This window comes from Cetorhinus maximus, chromosome 14 (assembly GCF_964194155.1).
Source record: "Cetorhinus maximus chromosome 14, sCetMax3.hap1.1, whole genome shotgun sequence".
Taxonomy (NCBI): Eukaryota; Metazoa; Chordata; class Chondrichthyes; order Lamniformes; family Cetorhinidae; genus Cetorhinus; species Cetorhinus maximus.
In genome coordinates, this window is record NC_135892.1 from 31235765 (window position 1) to 31262427 (window position 26663).

At 42.3% G+C, this 26663-nt stretch overlaps 1 protein-coding gene across 6 annotated transcripts in view; it reads right to left on the bottom strand.

Annotated features, from left to right (window-relative positions):
* afdna (afadin, adherens junction formation factor a) overlaps positions 1 to 26663 on the bottom strand; it is a 234674-nt gene that overhangs the window by 137816 nt on the left and 70195 nt on the right. For all 6 annotated transcript variants that reach the window (XM_078556748.1, XM_078556746.1, XM_078556744.1 and 3 more), the window contains exons 7-8: positions 22320 to 22431; positions 20363 to 20527 (exon numbers count right to left, since the gene is read on the bottom strand). In XM_078556748.1, coding sequence (XP_078412874.1) covers positions 20363 to 20527; positions 22320 to 22431 — 277 coding nt within the window. The remainder of the gene's footprint in view (positions 1 to 20362; positions 20528 to 22319; positions 22432 to 26663) is intronic.

Sequence of the window (26663 nt, forward strand, 5' to 3'; positions counted from 1 at the left end):
AATTTACAATATTAAATTGCTGTGCATATCACACAGCTATCACAATTCTGCAAGCCACACAAGCAGCAGCATACTTATACCACTAGGTGGAGCTTTAGAACCTCAGACTTGCAATACATTCAGGAAATTATGTTTTGTTCTGACTGTCTCTGGGCAAAGCCAGAAGAAACTCACTGGTAATTGCCTGAACACGAATGCTCAGAGGAGAATTCTAGTGCAGATTGGGCCATAACTTCGAGCTCCAGGGCTGTGTATCTGGGGGGGATACCCCAAAGATGCACTGAGGGCACCCCACCCCCGGAGGTTCCCAGGTAGGGCTTGCGTGGCAATTGCCCACAAAGTTCAAACTTCCATTGGGCAATTGCCCTGCACTGAGAATCATCTTAAAATGTGATTTAAATCGCAAACTTTGGATAGTTACGACTGTCTTACAGCAATAGTTACCCAGAAAAAGTTAGAACAATTAAAACCATTTCTAAGCTTCTGGATAACTATTGGACTGACCTCCCCTGATCACCCACGGGACTCTCCCGACGCCTCACTACACTCCTGACAACCCCGCTCCCATTACATCCCAAATACCAGCCCCCCCACCGACCTCAGGACTCCCCCTACAACCCAACACCGAACCTGGCCCGAGTGAGGCGAGATAGGAGTAGCCAGGTTTCAAGGTAAGTATTTTTGAGCGGAGTGGCAATCTGATTGCCATTCCACCGGAAGTTACGGGCCATGGTGCTTTATTTGACAACTAAATTCAAGGAGGACAAAAAGATCACAGTTATCAGAAGAATATTTCTAATTACATATAATGACACACTAAATTGGAATTTAGGACAAAGGGGTTCATTTTAATTTAATTAATGATTTTATTACCAAGGCTTGCAACTAGCTCATCAGTTTTACACAACAAAAGGCTCATTGTGCAACACAAGACATGAGCCAACCTACATTTGGGTAGCACTTTTCACATCCTCAGGATGTTCCAACGCACTTTACAGCTAATTAAGTACTTGTAACTGTGCTCCCCATTGATTTGTGCGGCTATTCATTAGAGGGTAGCTAAAAACTAATGAATAAAGGAAAGTATTTTGTTTCAACCACTCCTCTTACTTAGAAAGAAACTATTGTTCAAGAATATTGATTGATATTTTAAAATGTAAAGAATGCAGTCTAGTAGGGAGACATACTTTCACAACACTGATTTGAAGTTCAAAAAAGTGATTTTAAAAAAAAGATTCTTGAGTAGATCTTCTGGTCTATAAAATGAGACAGAGTAGAGAAAGAGAAGATACTGTGAACAAAAGCGCACTTATGGGCTTTCCTTTTCCTTTTATGGTTTCACAGATGTCCTTTTAAAATTCCAGCCACCTAAAGTCTGACAAAATTTCCAGCTATACCTAAAATAATGCATGATTGTGGCATGTGCATCAGGAATCCGTCAGGGAACCTCGACACTGAGGGGTGGGGGGAATAGTGGTAGAGGGTGGCAAGTGGAAGGCTGCAGAAAGACCATATGATACAGCAATTCTTTTTAGTCAGTTTCTTGACGACTAGACACATTTTGTTACAGAACAAAACATCCTGGGGTTCACTGTAAGACAGTCTCTGAGAAAGAATGTTCAAGAATGAAACAAAGTAATCTTGATCTCATGGAGGAATTTGTACAGTACACAAGGGCAGATTGGCTTCTCTGATCGTTGTATTAAATTCCTCCTCCTTTCCTTCTCTAGCCTTCCAGAAACTCAGCTATAGTACCCAAATGGAGGAGATCCTTAATTTCAGTTGTCAACATTTTATCATGTTTAAGATTCTGAAAGTTATAAGAACAGGTAGTTTCCATAGTCTTGAAAACGGAAATTCGCTACACTTTCCCTGATGCTGGCATCACAATGCTCACGCCCACCTCCAAAATAGGTTAATTCCTGCACATTCCAGTCTCATGTGTCTGAAGGCAAAAATGAACAAAGATAAAATTAAACTCAATCCAGGGACTGTATAATGCAGTCATCAACTCCGTACCTCCCCAATTCTGCTTATCTCAGGACTTGACAAGACCAGAGGCACATAGGACATAGGAAGCTGAAAAACACAGCATTTATTGAATCAACAGCTCAGGATAAATGTTGGAGCTCAACATTTATGTTGACTAATCCAGATATCAAATGAACACTAGTTTCTGACTGGCATCCATCCTGGATATCAAGGGGCTTAAAGGAGAGGATAAAGGAAAATAGAAGTTTATAACAGATACCGAGGGCTCAATACTGCATAAGACCTAGAGTATAAAAAGTGTGGGGGTGAAATTTAAAAGGAAATCATGAAAGCAAAGAGGGTGCATGGAAAAATTTTGACAAGTAAAAACAAGGAAAATCATAACATTTAATAAAAACATGAGTGCAAAAGGATAACTAAAGAAAGAGTAAGGTTTACTTAAGAACATCCAAATTAGGAGTAGGCGATTTAGCCCCTCGAGCCTCCTTCACCATTCAATAAGATCATGGCTGATCTGACTGTGGCCTCAATTCCACATTCCTAAACCCTATAGCCCTTGACTCCCTCGTTAGTCAAGAATCTATCTACATCTGCCTTAAAAGTATTCAATGACCCTGCCTCCACTGCTCTCTGGGAGGAGAGTTCCAAAGACTCAGTTTAAAATAAGGGGTCTCCCATTAAGACAGAGATGAGAAGAAATTTTTTCTGAGGGTCCCCTAGTTCTAGTCTCTCCCACAAGGGGAAACATCCTTTCAGCACACCCTGTCAAGTCCCCTCAAGATCTTACATGGTTTCAGTAAAATCACCTCTCCATCTTCTAAACACCAATGGACACAGGCCCAGCTTATTAAGCCTATCCTCATAAGATAAACCCCCATCCCAGGTATCAATTGAGTGAACCTTCTCTGAACCTCTGCTAACACTTTTATATCCTTTCTTAAATAAGGAGACCAAAACTGTACACAGTACTCTAGATGTGTTCTCACCCGTACAACTGTAGCAAAAGATCCCTTTCTATATTCTATTCCCCTTGCAATAAGCAACATTCCATTAGCTTTCCTAAGCCCTTGCTGTACGTGCATATCAACTTTTCCTGATTCATAACACCCAGATCCTTCTGCACCTCAAGAGTTCTGCAATCTCTCTCATTTAAATATGCTGCTTTTCAATTCTTCCTACCAAAGTTCACATTTCCCTACATTATACTCCATCTGGTAAATTTCTGCCCACTCACTCAACTTCTGTCCTATATCCTCTTCCCAACTTACATTCCAACTTTTGTGCCAACAGCAAATTTAGCAACCATACATTCGGCCCCTTCGTCCAAGTTATTTATATAAATTATAAATAGAGAGCTTAGCACTGATCCCTGTGGCGCATCACTCGTCACACCTTGCCAACCCGAAAATGATCAATTTATGCCGACTGCTTCCTATTAGCTAGCCAATTCTTTATCTATGCTAATATGTTACCCTCTACACGATGAGCTCTTATTTTGTGTAGTAACCTTTGATGTGGCACCTTGTCAAGTTTTTTTTATTCATTCACAGGATGTGGGCTTCGCTGGCTGGGCCGGCATTTATTGCCCATCTCTAGTTCCCCTTGAGGAGGTGGTGGTGAGCTGCCTCTTGAACCACTGCAGTCCCTGTGGTGTAGTTACACCCACAGTGCTGTTAGGAAGGGGTTTTGACTCAGCGAAAGTGAAGGGACGGCGATATATTTCCAAGTCAGGAAAATGAGTGACTTGGAAGGGAATTACCAAGTGGTGGTGTCCCCATCTATCTGCTGCCCTTGTCCTTCCAGATGGCAGTGGCTGTGGGTTTGGAAGGTGCTGTCAAAGGAGCCTTGGTGAATTCCTGCAGTGCATCTTGTAGATGGTACATACTGCTGCTACTGTGCGTCAGTGGTGGAGGGAGTGTATGTTTGTGGATGTGGTGCCAATCACGCGGGCTGCTTTGTCCTGAATGGTGTCAAGCTTCTCGAGTGTTGTGGGAGTTGCACTCATCCAGGCAAGCGGGGAGTATTCCATCGCACTCCTGACCTGTGCCTTTTAGATGGTGGGCAGGCTTTGGGGAGTCAGAAGGTGAGTTATTCCGTCACATGATTCCTAGCCTCTGATCTGCTCTTGTAGCCACAGTACTTATATGGCTAGTCCAGTTCAGTTTCTGGTTAATGGTAACCCCCCCAGGATGTGGGGAATTCAGTGATGGTAACGCCATTGATCAAGGGACGATGCTTGGGTTCTCTCTTGTTGGACATGGTCATTACCTGACACTTGTGTGGCGTGAATGTTACTTGCCACTTGTTAGCCAAGCCTGGATATTGTCCAGATCTTGCTGCATTTGGACATGGACTGCTTCAGTATCTGAGGAGTCGCAAATTGTGCCGAACATTGTGCAATCATCAGTGAACATCCCCACTTCTCACCTTATGATGGAAGGAAGGTCATTGATGAAGCAACTGAAGGTGGTTGGGCTGACTAGACTACCCTGAGGAACTCCTCCAGTGATGTCCTGGAGCTGAGATAGCTGACCTCCAACAACCACAACCATCTTCCTTTGTGCTCGATATGACTCCAACCAGTGGAGAGTTTTCTCCCTGATCCCCATTGACTCAAGATTTGCTAGGGCTCCTTGATGCCACATCAAATACTGCCTTGATGTCAAGGGCAGTTACTCTCACCTCACCTCGGGAGTTCAGCTCTTTTGTCCATGTTTGAACCAAGGCTGTAATGAGGTCAGGAGCTCAGTGGCCCTGGTGGAACCCAAAGTAGGCGTCAGTGAGCAGCTTATTGCTAAGCAAGCGCCACTTGATAGCAATGTTGATGACCCCTTCCATTACTTCACTGATGATCGAGAGTAGGCTGATAGGGTGGTAATTGGCTGGGTTGGATTTATCCTGCTGTTTGTGGACTGGACATACCTGGGCAATTTTCCACATGCCAGTGTTGTATCTGTACTAGAACAGCTTGGCTCAGGGCATGGCAAGTTCTGGAGCACAAGTCTTCAATATTATTGCTGGAATATGGTCAGGGCTCATAACATTTGCAGTATCCAGTGCCTTCAGCCACTGCTTGATATCACATGGAGTGAATCGAATTGGCTGAAGACTGGCACTGTGATGCTAGGGACCCCTGGAGGAGGCCGAGATGGATCATCCACTCAGCACTTCTGGCTGAAGGTTGTAGCAAATGTTTCAGCCTTATCTTTTGCACTGATGTGCTGGGTTCCTCCATCATTGAGGTTGGGGATATTTGTGGAGCCTCCTCCTCCAGTGAGTTGTTTAATTATCCACAGGACTTCATTGGTTGTGAGATCGCTTAGCTGTGACTATCACTTGCTTCTTACGTTGTTTGGCACGCAAGTAGTCCTATGTTAGAGCTTCACCAGGTTGACAGCTCATTTTTAGGTATGGCTGGTGATGCTCCTGGCATATTCTCCTGCACTCTTCATTGAACCAGGGTTGATCCCTTGGCTTGATGGTAATGGTAGAGTGGGGGATATGCCAGGCCATGAGGCTACAGATTGTGTTCAAGTACAATTCTGCTGCTGCTGATGGCCCACAGCGCCTCATGGATGCCCAGTCTTGAGTTGCTTGATCTGTTTGAAATCTATCCCATTTAGCACAGTGGTAGTGCCACACAACACAATGGAGGGTATCCTCAAAGTGAAGGTGGGATTTTGTCTCCACAACAGGCAGGTTGGTGAGAATGAGGTCAAGTATGTTTTTCCCTCGTTGGTTCCCTCACCACCTGCCGCAGACCCTGTCTAGAAGCTATGTCCTTTAGGACTTGGCCAACTTGGTCAGTAGTAGTGCTACCGAGCCACTCTTGGTGATCGACATTGAAGCCCCCACCCAGAGTACATTCTGCGCCCTTGCCACCCTCAATGCTTCCTCCAAGTGGTGTTCAACATGGAGGAGCAGATTCATCAGCTGAGGGAGGGCGGTACATGGTAATCAGCAGGAGGTTTCCTTGCCCATGTTTGACCTGATGCCATGAGGCTTCATGGGGTCCGGAGTAGATGTTGAGGGCTCCCAGGGCAACTCCCTCCCGACTGTATACCACTGTGCTGCCACCTCTGCTGGAACTGTCCTGGCGATGGGACAGGACATACCCAGGGATGGTGAAGGTGGTGTCTGGGACATTATCTATAAGATTCTGAGAGGATGACTATGTCAGGCTGTTGCTTGACAAGTCTGTGAGACAGCTTTCCCAATTTCAGCACTAGCCCCCAGATGTTAATAAGTAGGACTTTGCTGGGTTGACAGGGCTGAGGTTGCCATTGTCGTTTCCAGTGCCTACGTCGATGCCGGGTGGTCCGCCCATTTTCATTCCTATTTTGTGACTTTGTAGTGCTTTGATACAACTGAGTGGCTTGCTAGGCCATTTCATAGGGTATTTAAAGGTCAACCACGTTGCTGTGGGTCTGGAGTCATGTGTAGGCCAGACCGGGTAAGGATGACAGGTTTCCTTCCCTAAAGCACATTAGTGAACCAGATGGGTTTTTACAACAATTGACAATGGTTTCATGGTCATCATTAGACTTTTAATTCCAGATTTTTATTGAATTCAAATTCCACCATCTGCTGTGGTGATTACCCTGGGTCTCTGGATGACTAGTCCAACAACAATACCACTAAGCCGTCGCCTCCCCGTAAGTGCCTTCTGGAAATTTAAGTGCAGCACATCCACAGGTTCCCCTTTATCCCTGTTGCTTGTTAGTTCCTCAAATAACTCCAATAAATTAGTCAAACATGATTTCCCCTTCACAAAACCATGCCGACTCTGCCTGACTGCACTGACATTCACGAAGTGCCCCGCTATAACCTCCTCAATAATAGATTCCAGCACCTTCCCTATGACAGGTGTTAAGCTAACCAGCCAGTAGTTCCCTGCTCTCTTTATCCCTCCTTTTTTTGAATAGGGGAGTCACATCCAGTGATACTCAGTATTGTTGCTGGACTGGTGATCTAGAGACGCAGGGTAATGCACTTGGGGACCTGGGTTCGAATCCCGCCATGGCAGATGGCGCAATTTGAATTCAATAAAAAAACATCAGGAATTAAAAGTCTAATAATGACCATGAAACCATTGTCGATTGTTGTAAAAACCGACCTGGTTCACTAATGCCCTTTAGGAAAGGAAATCTGTTGTACTTACCTGGTCTGGCCCACATGTGACTCCAGACCCACAGCAATGTGGTTGACTCTTAACGGCCCTCTGACCAAGCCAGCAATGCCCACATCCCATGAACAAATAAAAAAAAATTTGCTATTTTCCAATCTGACGGGCCCTTTCCAGAATCTAGGGAATTTAGGAAAATTAAAACCAATGGAACTACTATCTCAGCAGCCATTTTTTTTAAGACCCTAGGATGAGGTCCATTAAGGACCTGGGGACTTGTCAGGTTTTAGTTGTAATAATTTTCTCAGTACCCTTTCCCTGCTGATTGTAATTGTTTGAAATTCCTCCCTCCCTTTCACCTGATTCACAATTATTCCTGGGACATTATTAGTATCCTCTAGTGAAGAGACACGCAAAATACAGACAAGATATCTGTTCAATTCATCTGTCATTTCCTGGTTTTCTACTAATAATTCCCCATGCTCTCTCTCTCTGGAGGACCAACGCTCACTTTAGTTATTCTTATCCTTTTTAAATACCTGTAGAAACTCTTACTCTGTTTTTATATTTCTAGCTGGCTCTCATACTCTAATTTCTCCCTCCTTATTAATCTTTTAGTCATTCTTTGCTGCTCTTTATACACCATTCAATCTTCTGACCTGTTCTTCTTTGGGGAAATTATATGCTTTTTTTCAATTTGTTACTACCGTTAACTTCTTTAGCTAGCCATGATGGTGTGTCCTTCCCTTAAAGTCTTTCTCATTGGAATGTATCTTTTCTGCGTATACTGAACTATCTCCTTAAATGTCTGTCACTGCATCTCTATTGACCTACCCCTTAACCTAATTTCCCAGTTCACTTGTCTTCATGTCCTCATAAGTTTAAAACGTTCTTAGATCCACTCCTCTTTCCCTCAAACTAAATGCAAAATTCAATCAGATGATCACTACTACCAAGGGGCGCGTCCACTATGAGGTCATTAATTAATCCTGTCTCATTGCACATTACCAGATCTATTATAGCCTGCTCTGATTGGTGCTGCTCTAAGAAACTGTCCTGAAAACACAATATAAACTCATCATTCAGGCTACCATTGCCAATCCAATTTGTCCAATCTATGTGTAAATTGAAATCACCCATGATTATCACCATACCTTTTGCACAAGCCTCTATTATTTTTTCCTGTATAGCCTATCCTACAGTGCGTTACTGTTAGGAGAGTCTATAAACCACTCCAACAAGTAAATTCTTACCATCACTATTTCTCATCTCCACCAAAACTGATTCTACATCTTGATCTCCAGAACTAGGGTCACCTCTCTAATGTACCAATGCCATCCTTATTTAGCAAAGCTACCTTTTCGTAGCTTCCTCTCCTTCCTAAATGTCATGTACCATTGAATATTCAGGTCCCAGTCTTTATTAGGGGCTAAAAAGGGTAAGCTGCGTGTGGAGGCGAGGGACATTGATATCCTGTGTGTGGGGGAGCGTGGGACGTCGGTATGGTTCTGAATGAATACTGTGCACTTGTTTTCATTAGAGAGGGACAATAGAGACATTGAAATCAGGAAGGTGGGGTGTGTTAATTTCATCCAATATCTTGCAATGAGAAAGGAATATTAAGGGATTTAACATCTTTGAAAGTGGATAAATCCCAAGGCCATCCAAGGCCTGTTATAAGAAGCAAGAGAAGAAATTGCCAAGTCTCTGACCATTTTCCAATCTTCTGGCCACAGGTGTGATACCAAATTACTGGAGGACAGTTAACGTTGTATCATTGTTTGAAAAGGAAGAAAGGGGTAAACCATGTAATTATAGGCCAGTTTACCTAACCTCAATGGTGGGAAAATTGTAAAAAAAAATTCCAGGGACAGGATAAATCTTCATTTAGAAAGTCATGGAATAATCAAAGATTAACAACACGGATTTGCTAAGGGAAGGTCGTTTCTAACTAACAATTCAATTTTTGAGGTCGCAAGGAGAGTTGATGTGGGCAGTAAATTTAATGTAATCTATATGGATTTTAGCAAGGCTTTTGATAGGGTCCCAGATGGCAGACTGGTCACAAAACTAGAAACTCATAGGATCCAAGGCAAAGCAGCAAGTTAGATTCGAAATTAGCTCAGAGCCAGGAAGCAAAGGTTAATGGTTGATGAGTGTTTTTGTCACTGGAAGATTGTTTCCAGTGTGGTTCTGCAGGGCTCAGTACTTGATTCCCTTGCTTTCTGTAGGATATATCGATGGTTTGGGCTTTAATGGAGGGGGTACGATTTAAAAAGTTCGCAGACGATACAAAAATTGGCCAAATGGCTGATAAAGAAGAAGAAAGCAGTAGACTGCAGGAAGATATCAGTGAACTAGTCAGGTGGGCGTAACAGTAGCAAATGGAGTTCGGTCCAGAGAAGTGTGAAGTAATGCTTTTGGGGAAGGCTAACAAAACAAGGGAATACACAATAAATGGTAAGATAGAGAAGTTTAGAGGAACAGAGGGAGCTTGGAGTGCATGTCCACAGATTCCTGAAGGTGGCTGGATAGGTAGATAAAGGTAGTCAAGGCAGCTTACAGGATACTTGCCTCTATTAGTTGAGACATGGGATATAAGAGCTGGGAGGTTATGCTGGAACTGTATAAAACACTAGCTGGGCCATAGCTAGATTACTGCTTGAAGTTCTGGTCACCACACTATGGAGTATGTGACTGCACTGGAGAGGGTGTCTGGACTGGAGAATTTTAGTTGTTTCTTTAGAATAAAAGCTGTCTGAGAGGAGGCAAATTGGAGAGTACAAAATTACAAGGGGTCTAAGATAGAGTGGATGGAAAGGTTCTATTCTTGCTTGAGGGGTCCATAACTAGGCAGCATAGATTTAGGCAGAGGGGTAGAAAGTTTAGAAGGGACACAAGAGGAACTTTTTTCACCCAGGTGTGGCTGGATCTGAAAGGGTGGTAGAGGGAGGAACGCTTCATTTAAAAAATACTTGGATATACATTTGAAGCGCCACAACAAACAAGGCTATAAGCCAAGAAATGGAAAATGGGATTACTGTAGATCACAGTGTACAAGTCGACCTTTGAAGCCTTCAAAAACATCTTTCCAAAAATATGGATTGACTTAGGTGCCAAGTATAAAATGTAAACTGCCAGTCCAAGTGTTCACCATGTCGAAATGTGAAAAAATCATAACAGATAATGAATATGGCATGGTTTATTGAATTAAAATGTACAAAAGATATCTTTAATCACAATCAAAACATTTTAAAGCCATCAATTTCATTGTTTTCAGTATCTGAGAACTTTTAACCATATCCCACTCTAGATCAGAAATGGTGCTTTTACTTTTGAAATCATCCCTCGAAAACAAATCATCTTCCCCTCCATCCACCGAATTAGATATTCCGCATTTTTTGAACGATCTGACAACATTTGGTGCACTAATAGTATCCCATAATTTGATAACGAAACCACACATAACACTCGAGACAGCATGCATATTTCCACTCTTTGTGAAGGTTATTTTCTCCATCAACCATGCACCTATACCATTCAGTGTGAATATGATTCTTGAATGGCTTGTTGAGACATGCATCCAAGGACTGAATGACAGATGTGAGAACCCCTGGTATAACTGCAGTGCTGGTGTTATTTCTTCACAGGCATCTCTTTTTGGTTACTTGGGATCTGAACATGTCCCACAGTAATAAGCTGCCTTCTTTGCGTAGACCACCAGGACGCCTATTCTACACATCATCAATCCATAACTTTACTCCATCCAACCGTTGTCATGGACATGCACAAAAACTCCTTCACGGAACTTGATGTTTGGCATGGTTTTACATTTGAAAATTACCATGGACTTTGATTTCCTTCCGTTGACCGTGCAGACTAGTACCATAGTGAACCTTGTCTTCTCATATCCTGTCATTTTCACTAGAACTGTTTTTGAACATTTCCCCTCCACAGTTTGGCTGCTGGACACATCAAAATTCATGGGTGTTTCATCCACATTTCGGATGTGACTTAATAGGTATTCTGGTTTTTGCCGCTGTCTGAAAAAGCATCACTTGACACTGGTAATTTTGCATCACGGGCTTTTGGCATTCTGAGCGATCTTGGTCTTCTGCCACAACAATAGACTATTTTGTTCCATAAAGCACTACACCAACTGGCTGTTGGTCTGAAATTTTTGCTAGATTTGGGGTTTGATTTGGCCCACAAGTGCCATATAAACGCTTTGCATTTCTAGTGACGATGTAACTATTCCAACAATTTGACCTAAGGACCCATTCCACTACTTGCTTCTCAAGATCAGGCCAGTGACAGGTCCCTGTTCAAACGGCACATTTGTTCTTCGACATCTTCAGGGCGGATTCCTTCTTCTTCCATTCTCATACCAACTTTTCACTGACACCAAATTCCCTCGCTGCAGCACATTTATTTGACAAGTTAGCAAATGTTACGACTTTTGCTTGAAGACAGTATCATACTTCATTTGTTTTGCTGGAGAACCAATTTCTGAAAGTCACTATCCATGCCATGTGCTATCTGCTCTGTGTGGGTGTCTTAAACTCCTGTGCACCAACTTCACAGCACAGTTCATATCACCTGCTTGATACCATGTGCCAACTTGCCGTATAAAGTAAAAATTGCATTTCTGTGGTGAAAAATGGAGGTCGATTACTAATGCGAGTATGGCATTTTGTAGCTGAAAAAGGGGGAGAGGGGGTCGACTTATACACCGAGTACATTGTTATGAAATCCATTAATTCTGCGTCTGTGTGTCATGTAAGCTTGTAGTCTGTGGAGATTGTAAAAAAATTGAAGGTACAGGGTGTTCCTCTGCTAGTTACAATTGTTCCTGCCTAGTAACAAGGGTGGGACCCTCTTGGAGTGTTTCGATAGGTCACCAGATTAGTTCAACAGTCAATGAACAGTCAAGCTGAGTCAGTCTGCAAGTGACCCAGGTGAGGCACAATGACAAAAGGGATAGAAATAAGTCCCAGTTAAGTTAAAAGAAAGGAGCAGAGAAACAGGTTCCAATTAGAGAAAGGGCTGCAGGGAGCAGACTAATTGAAGTGGGCTCGAAAGAAACCCAGAAGATCCACAAAGGCTGGTGAATCCATGCTGCGGGTCACTGGGGCAAAGGTACCCCTTTTGGGGCAGTGGTGCTCTGCTTGGCACGGCCAAAGATCTGAAATTGTGCTTGTAAGTTGATGCTCAAGCGTACTCAGAAATTCAGGGGAACATAATCTCGGAAGGCGAGATTGAAACACTGCAAAGTGGGCCGTCGTTGAAGCCGTCCGAGTGGGAGCAACTTTGAGAGAATTACAAGGCAGGATCTTCAAGGTGTAGATTGGAAACCCTTGTGAGAAAGACAAAGTTTCAGTGAGATTGGTTGGCTCACAATGTGACAAACATCTAGGTGGGTTGTTGAGAAATCCATGGAATTCGTTTGGTCACATTTGGAAGTTATTCTGCAGTGTGGCGTGTTTGACCACAATTTACCTGTTAATTCACACAAAATCTCATACTTACCCTGAATGTTAGAGTATAAGACAGATAGTGTATTTTGTTTCATTTTTTTGAACTTGCATAGTAAAGTTTATTTTTGTTTGTTCAAAACCGGTAGAATCTTGTGGCTTTATTCAGTTAGTAAGCATTTTGAATTTCAAAATTTTGTCTACTTTAATCAGAATGTAATTGGTCCCTAACCGGATCTCCCCCACAGCCTGGGATCTAGGCAAGAATTGTTACAATATGAAAAAGCATGATTTTTGGCAGCAAAAAAACTGACTTGTCGTATACGCGGTGATCTACAGTAGGCTGGATAGCTACTTGTCTGCCAGCTTGGGTATCATGGGCCGAATGGCTTTCTTCAGTGCTGTAAATTCCTATGATTCACATGCCTCCCACTTGAACTTTAACTGCACCAACCTTCCCCACTAGAAAACAGTGTCTTTAACATTGGCAGCCAAACCGCACAAAGGGGCTGAATTAAGAATGGTGCAAATCAAAATATGGCAGCACACTAAGGGCCACAAATTTGGGCAAGAGATGCAGGGGGCTGAGGAAAAATGCAGCAAGTGGTAATGACCGAGAACCTGCAGCCATGAAGCTGGTGCAACCAGAGGCAATTAATGATTTCCAAAGGAAATTAGATGGACACTCAAGGGAAATAAACTTCCAGGGCTATAGAGATAGGGCAGAGGAATAGGAGGGAATGGATTGCTCAAGTCAGCATATGCTTGATTGGCCAAATGCCTCCTACCATGACTGTATCAATTTTAAGTGAATAGCAATTTAACAGTATGGGAGAAAGCAGAATAATCAAAGGTCAAAATAAACTAAGCCTCAATGGAATTGTAAACGAAAGTGTAGAAATTGCTGGTGCTAGAAATTTTGGAAAGTTTACATTGACAGCAATTACACAAGGAATAGATTAAGAGCAACAGAAAGGTCAACAATCCTGTTACTAGACTTCCAAACATGTAAAATATTGAATCCTAGAAAGAAGGCATTTCAATAATAACTATTAGATGCAAAAATAAACACAAGCCAATTTATGGTTAAAAAGGGAAGTCAACGAACAAATTAGTTGGGATTCTCTGCAAACAACAGACCTTGTAGACCAACTGTCGATGGCTTCTTTAGGGTGAATTATTTCAACACTATTTTGGCCATAGGTGGTCTAGGGAAAGGGCTAAAGCGAGAATGTCCATTTATTAAAGTTGGGGGAGTTTTTTTTTGTTTGCACACTAAAATTCAACCACTTGACAGATGTATCACAATACTGCAACTCTACCAAAAAGCCTAGGGGTTATCATTGACCAGAAACTGAACTGGACCAGTCATATAAATATCGTGGCTACAAGAGCAGGTCAGAGGCTGGGAATTCGGCCCAGAGTAACTCACCTCCTGACTCCCGAAATCCTGTCCACTATCTACAATGCACAAGTCAGCAACGTGATGGCATACTCTCCACTTGCCTGGATGAGTGCAGCTCCAGCAACACTCAAGAAGTTTGACACCATCCAGGACAAAGCAGCCTGCTTGACTGGCACCCCATTCACCACCTCCAACATCCACTCCCTCCACCACCAATGCACAGTGGCAGCAATGTGTACCATCTACAAGATGCACTGCAGCAAGACTCTTTCGGCAACACTTTCCTACCCGACTTCTACCACCTAGGACAAGGGCACGTGCATGGGGGCACCAACACCTGCAAGTTCCCCTCCAAACCACATACCATCTTGACTTGGGACTATATCACCATTCCGTCAATGTAGTTGGGTCAAAATCCTGGAACTCCCTACCCAACAGCACTGTGGGTGTACTGACACCACATGGGCTGCAACAGTTCAGAGCAGTGGCTCACCATCACATATTCAGGGGCAATTAGGGATAGGCAATAAAATTGCTGGCTTAGCCAGCTATGTCCACCTCCCATGAAGGAATAAAAAAAGCACCTGATCTTCCAGAGCGATTAAGTTTCCCAGCACTAAAATGTCCGTCTAATCTCAATGGAGACAGAAGAGAAATTTAGAAGATTATGCAAAAGTCAAAAGATTCCTTTTCACAACATGGATTTTATTTCATTTTACCTGTGATAGTGCAAATCTGGGACGATTCTGCCCCAGGTGCGGTAGCGGGCAGGCAAAACATCATTTTCCCCACCGCCTGCTTACGCCATATCATCCCAAACCCGCCTCATTAATTAAGCATTCACGGGAAACATGCCATTTCAATGGTGGGCAGGTTCTCATTCGCCCGCCATGCCATCACCTCGCCGCTTCAACATGCCGGGCATCAATTTGAAAGTGCAGCCGCATGCACGCCTCTCTGCTTCCAGCCTACGACTGCTGCACAGATCACAGAATGGCCCCCAAAAGGCAAAAGGACTGCAGCCCCTGGTTTAGCAATGCGCCCCTTTTGGACACCATGGAGGCCTGCCATGATGTCCTCTACATCTGCTCTGGCCACAGGAGAGGCAGCAGCATTACCAATCCAGCATGGCTGTGGTCAGCACCAATACCCTGAAAATGAGGACAGCCACCCAGTGCCACTATAGGATGAATGGCCTCATCCATTACGCCAGGGTAAGTCACTCTTTTCATCACTCAACCCACACACACTCAAATTCATCACACATCCACAGGGATCTCACACCTCATGGGACAACACCACTAACACTCATACACACCCTTCATCAGGCTCATATCTTCTGGAGCTCATGTCCTCATCTTGTCCATGGCTCTGCTCACTACACAACCATTCCACACAGTGCCATGCTCCCTGATCATATTCTCTCCATCTGTTTCCATGCAGGATAAGCCTGCTCACATCAACAGGGAGGGGTCCCAGACCAGAGGGATGAGATGCTCACAATAGTCCCCTCACTCACATTGAGGAGCATGCCATCCCGCTGACTGGTGAGGTCCCAGGTCTTGCCTGTGGTGACAGTGAAGTCAGTATTAATACTCTCATGAGGATGCTGTACGTCATCCACCCCCCCCATCAAAGCAAATGAGAGGGCTCTTTCCCTCCTGCTTTTGACTCTGCTGCCATGCACAAATTCTCTCTACTTTGGTTCACAGGGAGCTCTGCCAAGCCACCAACACCCTCAGCCAGCCAGTCCCTCAACTGTATCAGGCCCTCACTTCCAGCCAAGAGGGCACCTCCTCCACAGATGAGCTAGAAATAAGCAACCTGGAAAACCTGTCACAGCGCTTAACTCTACCAGCACAGAGACATACACCTCAGTAGGGCCTAGAACTTGAGAAAGCTTGGGTTCACAGACATGTCCGTAGCAGGAGGAGGCAGGTTCAGCCGAGCTTCCCTGCACTGGGGAAGAGGCATCTGTGAGGTCCAAGTCAGGTGACGAGCCTCTGGATTTAGCTTTCCAGCTCATTCTGGAGAGTCTTCAAAAGGCGTGGAAACATCACGCAGAGCTGTTGGAAGCCCTCAGATTGGCTCATGAGTCAGAGGAGTGCCTCCGCCTGCTCTCTGATGAAGTGGTGCCCACATGCGCGAAATATAGAGGTCTCCACGGGAAGGATAGTGGACGTCATGGAGACCCTGGTTCAGCGAAGATAGGGAAATCCAGAAACACCAGTTGCCCTAAGTGTTATTGAGCACACAAGCAACTCCAGACTGACCACTTATGGCCCTGCAACAGAGTTAACATTATGGCCCTACTTTATTTGCATTTGTCAATTACAAGTGCCTCTAACATATCCAAGCAGGAGATACAAAGATAGAAGAGGATGAAGCCAGAGAAGTATGTTTGAAGGCAGTTTTTAAGGTGTGAGCACACACATTGCACACAAATGGTGGAGCAGGCCCAAGGGTTGGAACAACTCCTGATGAATATTCACAAGAAAGAAAAAATCTGAAAGCCATTTTCCCATGGTCCATGAAATCCATAACTCAAACACAGCAATATCTCAAGTCTAAAACATATACATCAAGGTGGAAGAGAAGACAACTGCATCTGAAATTTAATAAGTTAGGCAATGGCAATGTTATTCCCTCAAATTAAGAGAGAGCACAGAATATTGGCCCCCTCCTCATATGAGACACACACATGAGCAGTGAGGTGGCTTGCTCTGTGACATTCGACAATGCTACCATAAGAGGAGCAATATTCCTGCAATTTATTCTTCTACTGCAAAAAACTTCTGATTGCATGCTAATGGCCTGAGACATAGGCATGAGGAATAAGCACTATTATAAAGGCTGTAAAGAATGGATTTATGCTCATAAAGAGCAAAATCTGTTAACGTGGACTTCAACATTACTAGCCTCTCAAAGTTGCAGCAAAATATCAGTTTTGAATGAATGTGGGGATGGAGTTTGGTGAATAGGGGTGGGAAAAGGCTCCTGTGGACCATAAACATAGAACTGTTGAGCTGAATAGCCTTGTTTTTGTTGCAATTATGTAATTCTATGCCAACTAAAATGTTGCCTGGATAATTTACTACCACCTCTCGTTTTAGGAATCAATTTAGGTCTAATAAGTTCTAACATACAACAGAATGACAGTAATGAAGGAAAGCATTCAGCCCATTGTGGCTATTCTTTGAAAGCCATCCAATTAGTCCCATTATTTTCAGCTATGCAATTTTTTTTTAACCTTCAAGTATGTATTTTATTCACTAAGTTATTAATGAATCTGCTTCCATCACGCATCCTTGCAGTGCATTCTACAGCATAACTCATTGTACTGAAAAAAAATTCTCATTTCACCTTTGCTTCCTTTGCCAATTACCCTAAATGTGTGCGCTTTGGTTATCAACCCTTCTACTACTGGAAAAAGTTTCTCCTTATTTACTTTATTAAACCATTTATGATTTTGAACATCTCTCAAATTTCCCCTTAGTTCTGCTCTAAGAACAAACCCAACTTCTCGTCTTTCCCTGTGCCTGAAGTCCTGAATCCCTGATACTGTTCTGGCAAAATTCCTCCACATCCTCATTAAGACTTGATATCCTTCCCAAAATGTGGTAAAGGGAACTGAACACAATACTCTAGTTGGGCCTAACCAATGTTTATGAAGCTTAAACATAACCCACTTTTGTACTCCATGCTTCTGTTTATAAGCCCAAGGATCATGCATGCTGTTCTAACAACCTTCTCAACTTGTCCTATCACTTTCAAAGGTTTGTGTAAGTACACACCCAAATCCCTCTGTTCCTGCAATTTTAAAATTTAGTTTTTCTTGCTTCTCCTCATTCTTCCTATTGAAATGTATTACTTCACACTTCCCCATTTAAAATTGTATTGGCCATGGAACTGCCCATTTCACTAGTCTATGCCCTCCCAAAATCTGTCACTGTCCATACAATTATTTTTCTACCTTTGAGTTTTGTGTCATGTCATCTGCAAACTTTGAAATTATTCCGTGCCTACCCAAGAAAATGTCACTAACATATCAAAGAGAGCAGTCCTAAAACCAATCCTTGGGAGACACCACTGTATATTTCCCTCCAGCCTGAAAAACAAAATTCTATGCTTTCTGTCTCTTCGCCAATATCCTTTCCACAACAATATTGCCCCTTTAATTCCATGGGCTTTAATTTTGCTAACAAGTCTATCAAATGCCTTTTGAAAGTTCATAAACACATCAACTGCATTACCTTTATAAACCCTATGTTACTGCATCAAAAAACTCAATCAAGTTTGTCAAACACAATTTGCCTTCAACAAATCTGTGCTGGCTGTCATTTATTTACCTATATCTTTCCCCAAGTGATTTTGTCTTCAAAATTGCCTCCACCACTGACTAACTAGTTGCTGGGTTTTGCTCCTCAGCCCTTTATTTAGACAGGGTTGTAACATTTCCAATAATCCAGTCCTCTCACAGCACCCCTATATCTAAAGATGATTGGAAGGAAGATTGTGGCCAAAGCTTCCACTATCTCCACCCTTACTTCTCTCAGCAACCTTGGGTGCATCCCATTTGGACTGACTTTTCTATTTCAAACACTGCCCACCTTTTAAGTACCTTCTTTATTTTTATCCTATTCAATTTCTCCACGACCTTCTCCCTTACTGTGACATTGCATCCTCTACTTTAAAACCGATATAATCAATGTACTCGTTTAGAACTTTAGCCATGCCTGATCTCCTTTCTGGTCCTAATCAGTCCCACCCTTCGTTTAACTATTTACTATTTAGGTGTTCATTAAAGACTTTTGGGCTCACTTTTATGTTAACCATTACTCTCTCTTTACCCGTTTCCTTTTCCTGGTATGCAGTGGACTTTATGCATTTAGCTTGGTTCTCTACTGAATTCCGAGCTTGATATTTACCATAAGCCTCCTTTTGCAATTTCATTTTAATCTTTATATATTTAACTCATCCAGAGAACTCTAAAGTTGAATGTATTCCTTTCCCCCTTGTGGTAATGTGTCTAGTCTGTGCCCAAACTACCTTTTCTTTAAAGGCCTCCCAGTGCTCATTTATGGTTTTACCTGTCAATCTTCATTGCTAATCCACCTGAACAGATCCTGCTTTATTTGGTCTCTATGGCTATCAGCAGAACAAAATTCTTTAACTTCAAAGCTATATGAAGTATAAAAGAGTACAATTTTTCTTGCTCTATTTTCTGGCAGATTTTTTTTTAAAAGATCAGTGCTGGCACCTTCGAACCCCAAAAAACCTGAACAGATTGCATAACCGGAATAAATTAATAGAACATATCACGCTCTTTGACTGATCTAACCTACACTTGGAGCAGAAGACTGTCCTAAACTTCAGTGAGGAGATTCACAGTAATGTGTTAAGAACCCTTGGAGATAAAGCAGTGCCATAGGACAGCCTCTTAGGCTTCATATGACAAAAGAGTAAGACGCCAGGTTCTGTGGAATCATGACATTTTTAGGGCCATACTCAGCACAGATCTCTAGAAGTTACAGAGTTGGACTGTATTCCTATGGCATGTGGAGAATACAGAATTAAGGCTACACAGCCAAAATTGTGCAAGGAAAATGGGATGGAGTAGGAAGGATAGAATCCACCTTAAGAATTTCCCTCTTTCATATCGTAACTTGCCTTTTGCTAGAGTGTCAATCTTTATATAGTCATCACTACATTTGTTACAATGACTTCTACTCAGTAATTATAATTTTGGCTCTTAAAAAAAATATTAATTTAGTGTGTCTGTGATAGGCATTTTATAGGTATGTAGAATCACAACAATACAAATGCTGTAATGATCATCTCTCTGCAAACACTCTCTCGTAATATAAAAGTTCTAACTATGTTATCAAAACAGACAAACAAGAGTGATCAAGTCTTAAAAAAAATGAAACAGGCGAATCAAAGACCTCAGTTTCTTTTACTGAATGTAGCAGTGTTTACATTAAACTAAAGGAAATTATTTCTATTTGGTATAAATTAAATTTCATTACAAACAACAGTCCAACAGTGCAACCTTTTAGAGAAAGCAAAGGGAACTCCAACTGCAGTACTATTACTATTGGTCAAACCTAAAAAAGTTAGAAGCAAAAATATGATTCTTGGCAACTATAAATAGCAACTATTGGAGTATTTGATTCTGAACTCAAAAGGATCTGCAATATCAGATTTCTTTAATAGAATTAATTGAAACAAAGCTACAGAAGGAAACAGAATTTTCCAGATGTCAATATAAACCAAACATTAAACAAGACAAGACTGAACTTAAATGGTCAGCTATACAGTGTAACCTTTTAAACACCTTATACATTGGTGTTATGCAACACTCACCAGGACTCAGTTCAACAAGGTATGGCAGTTTCTCAGGAGGCAATGACGAACCATAGCTTGAATTATCATTTCTTTCTTTTCCTTTTGATAACCTCCCATCTTGTTTCCTTGTATTCTTTGGGATATAGTCAGGTGGTCGTTTCTTTAACTGGAAAACTAAAGTACCTATAAAAACAATTTAAGGTAAAGGAAAATTAATCATTGGTTAGGTCACAGCTAGAATATCATATATAGTCTTGGTTAGAAAAAAGTCAGGAATTAAGAAGTATGTTTGCACAGATCATTGAAGGTGGCAGGAAAGGTTCAGAAAGCAAGTTAAGGACTACAGAATCCTAGGCTTTGTAAATAGAGGCATTTGGTACAAAAGGGAGGAAAAGTTATGAACCTTTATAAAACACTGATTCGGCCTCAACTGGATTGTGTGTCCAATTCTGGGCACAACACATTTTAGGAAGGATATCAAAGCATCAGAAAGGGTGGAGAAAAGATTCATGAAAACGGTTCCAGGGATGAGGGGCTTCAGTTATATGGATAGATTGAAGAAGCTGGATCTGTTCTCTTTGGAGAAGAGAGATTGAAGGATGTTTGATAAAGGCGTTCAAAATCCTGAGGGATCAGGACAGGGTAAATAGGGAGAAACTGTTTCTATTGGTGCAAGGGTTGAGAACCAGGGATTATTGATTTAAGATAAACGGCAAAAGAACCAAAGGCAACATAAAGAAAAACCTTTTTTAAAAAGTGCAGTGAGCGGTCGTGTGTGTGGTGGAAAAACAGTTAATCATGGCTTTCAAAAGATAATTGTATAATTTTTTAAAATTCATTTATGGGATGTGGGTCAGCTTTTATCGCTCATCCCTAATTTTCTTCGAGAAGATGGTGGTGAGCTGCCTTCCGGAACCACTGCAGTCCATGTGGTGTAGGTATACCCACACTGCTATCAGGAAGGGAGTTCCAGGATTTTGACCCAGTGGCAGTGAAGAAACAGTGATATATTTTCAAGTCAGGATGGTGCAGCTTGGAGGGTGGTGTTGCCCTGTGTCTGTTGCCTTTGTCCTTCTAGATGGTAGCAGTCGTGGGTTTGGAAGGTGTTGTCTAAGGAGCCTTGGTGAGTTCCTGCAGTGCATCTTGTAGATGGTACACACTGCTGCCACTGTGCATCGGTGGTGGAAGGAGTGAATGTTTGTGGATGTGGTGCCAATCAAGCAGGTTTGCCTTGTCCTGAATGGTGTCAAGATTCCTGAGTGTTGTTGGAGCTGAAGAGGAAAAATTTGCAGGACTACAGGAGAAGGTCAGGGGAGTGGGGCGAGCCGAGTTGGAGAACTGGCATGGACACAACAGCTGAATGGCCTCCTCCTGTGCTGCAACCATTCTATGACTCTGTGAGAAGTTTTGGATAAGGGCAAAAGCGTCAGGAAACTGGAGGGCTTTATATGTAAAGGTGGCATTCAAACTTTATAGGGGCTGTGGTAAGGTAAGTGGGATAAAATTTCTACTTCAGTCTCACAGACACTGGAGAATACTCAATTAGGACTACCACAAAGAGAATTAAGGGACAGATTAAGGGGCAAGAGGGTTTTTTAAAACATCATGGATGGGCATCTGCGATCTGTTGCTTGCAATTCCTGCATCAGGAGCAGCTGGAGTCACTGCAGAGCATCAGGGAGGATGAGTGTTTCCAGGACCATACGCTATTGCACAGTATCTGTTCAGAGGGTGTGTGCCCCACAGGGGGTGCAGCTGCTGCTCTCACTCTAGGTAGTAAGGGTCTGTTCAAGATCAGTAAATTTTTTGAACATTCTTTTTAGACAGGTAGGTATTCACTTTGGATTTTCTTAACATGTTTCAATTGCTCACCCATCTAAACAGGTTGCAATATTAACAGTGTGGTAAAAACATGATGGTGCAATTTATACTCTTTTAACGTAAATACATATATAGAAGAGATCAGGCTGCTTACCTTTGTCACTTGGCCAATCTCTGAAAATCTGGAGCGGACATTCATCATCATCAAGTAGAGTCTCTTTAGCACCTTTATCATCAGAATGTTGTGCACCAGGTGGCAATACTACCTAAGAAAGAAAATATTAGCAAACAGAAAAATCAATTTCTCCAATTGGTATTCAGCTTTGCCTACAATAACAAAGCCCAAAAATTTGTAACTCTCCAAGTTCAAATTTTACAATCTCTTTTCTCAAATGCTGAATGTACCAAGTAGGAAAGAGAAAATTAGGAAAGGAGAAAAGGAAAGCACAAAAGAAAAAGTAGGGAAAAGGCAACAATTAATGTACAGGGAAAAAATGCATCTTTCACATTCACAGGACACCCCAAAGTACTTGACAGTCAACTAATTACTTTCTGAAGTGTGATCACTATGTTAATACTCAAGCACAGCAACCAACCTGTATACAGCAATGCTTCACAAACAGCAATAAAATTAACAACCAGTATATCTTTTTGTGGTGTTGGTTAGAGAATGTTGGCCAGGACATCAGAGGTTCTTGCTCTTCTACATAAAGCATCAAGATTTTTTGCATCTATCTGAAAGGTTAATAATAGAATCCTTTTCAAATGGTAGCTAAGTCAGGACCATACCAAAAGGGGATAGATTACGATGAAAAATCTTGCTAAGGTAGTAGAGATGCCAAGGCACTGGAAAGATATCCACATGACCTTTCCCATGGCCAGTATAAAGGACCACACATACAAACAATATGCAACACAGAAATAGGCCAATCAACCAGTCCACCCCAGGATTTATGCTCCACTCAAGTTACCTCCCATCCTTCTTCATCTAACTATCCTCTATTCCCTTCTCATATGCTTATCTAATTTCTCCTTAAATACATTTATATTATCTGCCTAAACTTCTCCCTGTGGTAACAAATTCCATATTCTCACCACTTGCCAAAGGCATCCATAAAATGCCCGAATGGAACAAAATCATGAACTTCATGCAATAATACTACATAAGCAATTAAACATTTCCAGATTGGGGATATCATGAAAGTGTCCCATGATTATTTAGGTCAATTAGATTAGAGTCCAGACACTAACTGTACATTCATACATTTATACTCTTTATACTGCAAATGGGATTAAGAGTAAAAGCTGACAAATTTTACAACTGTACGGCAAAAACATTTAACTGCCACAGGAGCAAGGCAACTGTATATTTTAAGGCTACAATGAACAACAATGTTAAACTCTCAACCCAGGACAAGTTCCTGTTCCAACATTAGCGCTTTGTAATAACAAAACCAATACGTTGGAACTTGGAGGACAGGTACAGGGACAACCACTTTACAATCATGAGATGCCTTACAACAAGAAAGTGACTCTCAAAATACAATTGGAACTTGGCTGATAAGGAGTGGTTGGGCACATTGGCTGCACAAACACGTACCCCCAATTCAGAATTTACACAATGATTTCAGCATCAAAAGAACCAGGCCTGCATTCCAGGTGCATCCAAATGCTGCATCACATTTATGGTTAAGGTTTCAAAGTTGATCAATCACCAAAATATATTTTTGAGCAGAATGAAAAGGGCCCCAAACTACTCAAAACACACTGACTTTTACTATACAGTAGAAGGCAAATCAGCAACATTAGAGTGAAACAGCAGCTTTCTAGCCAGAAGGACAGCACTTGAGGTTGTAGCCACAAGCTGGTCATATGAACACAATTCATAAACGTGGTTGTTAGACGAAGTACTGTGCATAGATCAAATGAAAACATTCATAGTGGTAAACTAGGCATTCATCTTGAAGCAATTTTTAATTCACTCAAGATGAACAACGACAAGGTAAAGTTAATTACTGTACAATCATTAAAGAAATTATTTGCAGGAGTGAATAATGTTGAAAAACCATCCTCTGGAGGACAGGATGATAATGAGTGCATTGATTATATAAAAATAATCACCCTGAAGACCACCTGGGTGAGGACTCATCGAGATAGAACGATAAGGCTGCTACTTATTACAGCACACGTTGTTAGGGGCATAGTATTAAGTGAATAAGAAGCTCAAGGCACAAGATATATTTGAAGTCTTAATAACCTAGATGTATAATAGGCTGCATAAAAACTGTCAATGAGATGAGTAATTCTCTTGGGAATTTTGGAACATACAACTCAATTGTTACTGCACTAATTAAGAGTCATTCTTAACAGACTCCCTGAAATTAAGCTAAATTTTTAATTTAGACTTTAATATAAAATTAGATATATCATCTACTATCTACTTGGATTTAAGTATTCGGGATTAATACTGATACTCAAATCATTATTAAGTGAATTATCTCAATATATTAAACCAGTAAAAGGTTAAAACTTAATTATGGATGTGATCTTTGTGTAGCAATAAGTTTGTTGCACTGAAACTCCCACACATCTTTCCCCTACAAATATTCCACAGTTAACCATATCAGCAAAAACTGGTCTAGTGATCACACTGTTCTATATCATTACTTTAAAAGCTCAAGAAGTCAGTCTATTTTATTATATACTACTAAATCAAACATGGCAGGGCTCATGATCAATTTGCATATATACCACATAGCTAACAAGATACAAACAAAAGGCATAATTACAGCCACTGTTGGGAACTGACTTCACATTCCCAGTACTTTAAAAATGTTGCCAATTGTTTTACAAATCACAGAAGATACTCAAGAATTTTTAGCCATTTCGTGTGAATAGAAACAAAAGTGGCAAGATTTAGGCTTCAGCCCTTTAGGTCAGATACTGGGGTTTATCATTGGGTTTGTGATAGTGGGGAATAGAGTGGGGGCAGGGAAGAGGCTGTGCGAGGTGGTGGAGGGGGAGGGGGGGGGGCGTAGCGGGGAGAGGCAGCAGCAGGACAAAGACAGACAACATTGCACAACCAGATCCAAGATGAGCGGCACTGTGGACACCCCCACCTAACTCAAGATTTTTAAAAATTCATTCGCAGGGTGTGGGCTTCGCTGGCTGGGCCAGCATTTATTGGCCCATCCTTTGTTGCCCTGAGAAGGTGGTGGTGAGCTGCCTTCTTGAACCACTGCAGGCCATGTGGTGTAGGTACACCCGCAGTGCTGTTAGGAAGGGAGTTCCAATATTTTGACCCAATGACAGTGAAGGAATGGCAATACATTTCCAAGTTAGGGTGGTGAGTGACTTGGAGGGGAACTTCCAGGTAGTGGTGTCCCCATCTATCAACTGCCCTTGTCCTTATAGCTGTTAGTGGTCATGGGTTTGGAAGGTGCTGTCAAAGGAGCCTTGGTGAATTCCTGCAGTGCGTCTTGTAGATGGTACACACTGCTGCTACTGTGCATTGGTGGTGGAGGAGTGAATGTTTGTGGATGTGGTGCAAATCAAGCAGACTGCTTTGTCCTGGACGATGTCCAGCTTCTTCAGTATTGTGGGATCTGCACTCATCCAGTGGTGGACAGGCTTCGGGAAGTCAGGAGGTGAGTAACTCATCGCATGATTCCTAGCCTCTGACCTGCTCTTGTAACCACAGTATTTATGTGCCTAATCCAGTCAGTTTCTGGTCAATGGTAACCCCCAGAATGTTGATAGTAGGGGAATTCAGTGATGGTAATGCCATTGAATATCAAGGGGCGATGGTTGGATTCTCTCTTGTTGGAGATGGTCATTGCCTGACACTTGTGTGGCACGAATGTTACTTGCCACTTGTCAGCCCAAGCCTGGATATTGTCCAGGTCTTGCTGCATTTGGACATTGACTGCTTCAGTAGCTGAGGCGTCGCAAATGGTGCTGAACATTGGGCAATCATTAGTGAACATCCCCACTTCTGACCTTATGATGCAAGGAAGGTCATTGATGAAGCAGCTGAAGATGGTTGGGCCTAGGACACTACCCTGAGGAACTCCTGCAGTGATGTTCTGGAGCTGAGATGACTGACCTCCAACAACCACAACCATCTTCCTTTGTGCTAGGTATGACTCCAACCAGTGGAGAGTTTTCCCCGACTCCCATTAACTCCAGTTTTGCTAGGGCTCCTTGATGCCACACTTGGTCAAATGCAGCCTTGATGTCAAGGGTAGGCACCCTCGCCTCACCTTGGGAGTTCAGCTCTTTTGTCCATGTTTGAACCAAGGTTGTAATAAGGTAAGAAGCTGAGTGGCCCTGGCAGAACCCAAACTGGGCATCAGTGAGCAGGTTATTGCTAAGCAAGTGCCTCTTGATAGCAGGTTGATGACCCCTTCCATTACTTTACTGATGATCGAGGGTAGACTGATGGGGCGGTAATTGGCCGGGTTGGATTTGTCCTGCTTTTTGTGTACAGGACACACCT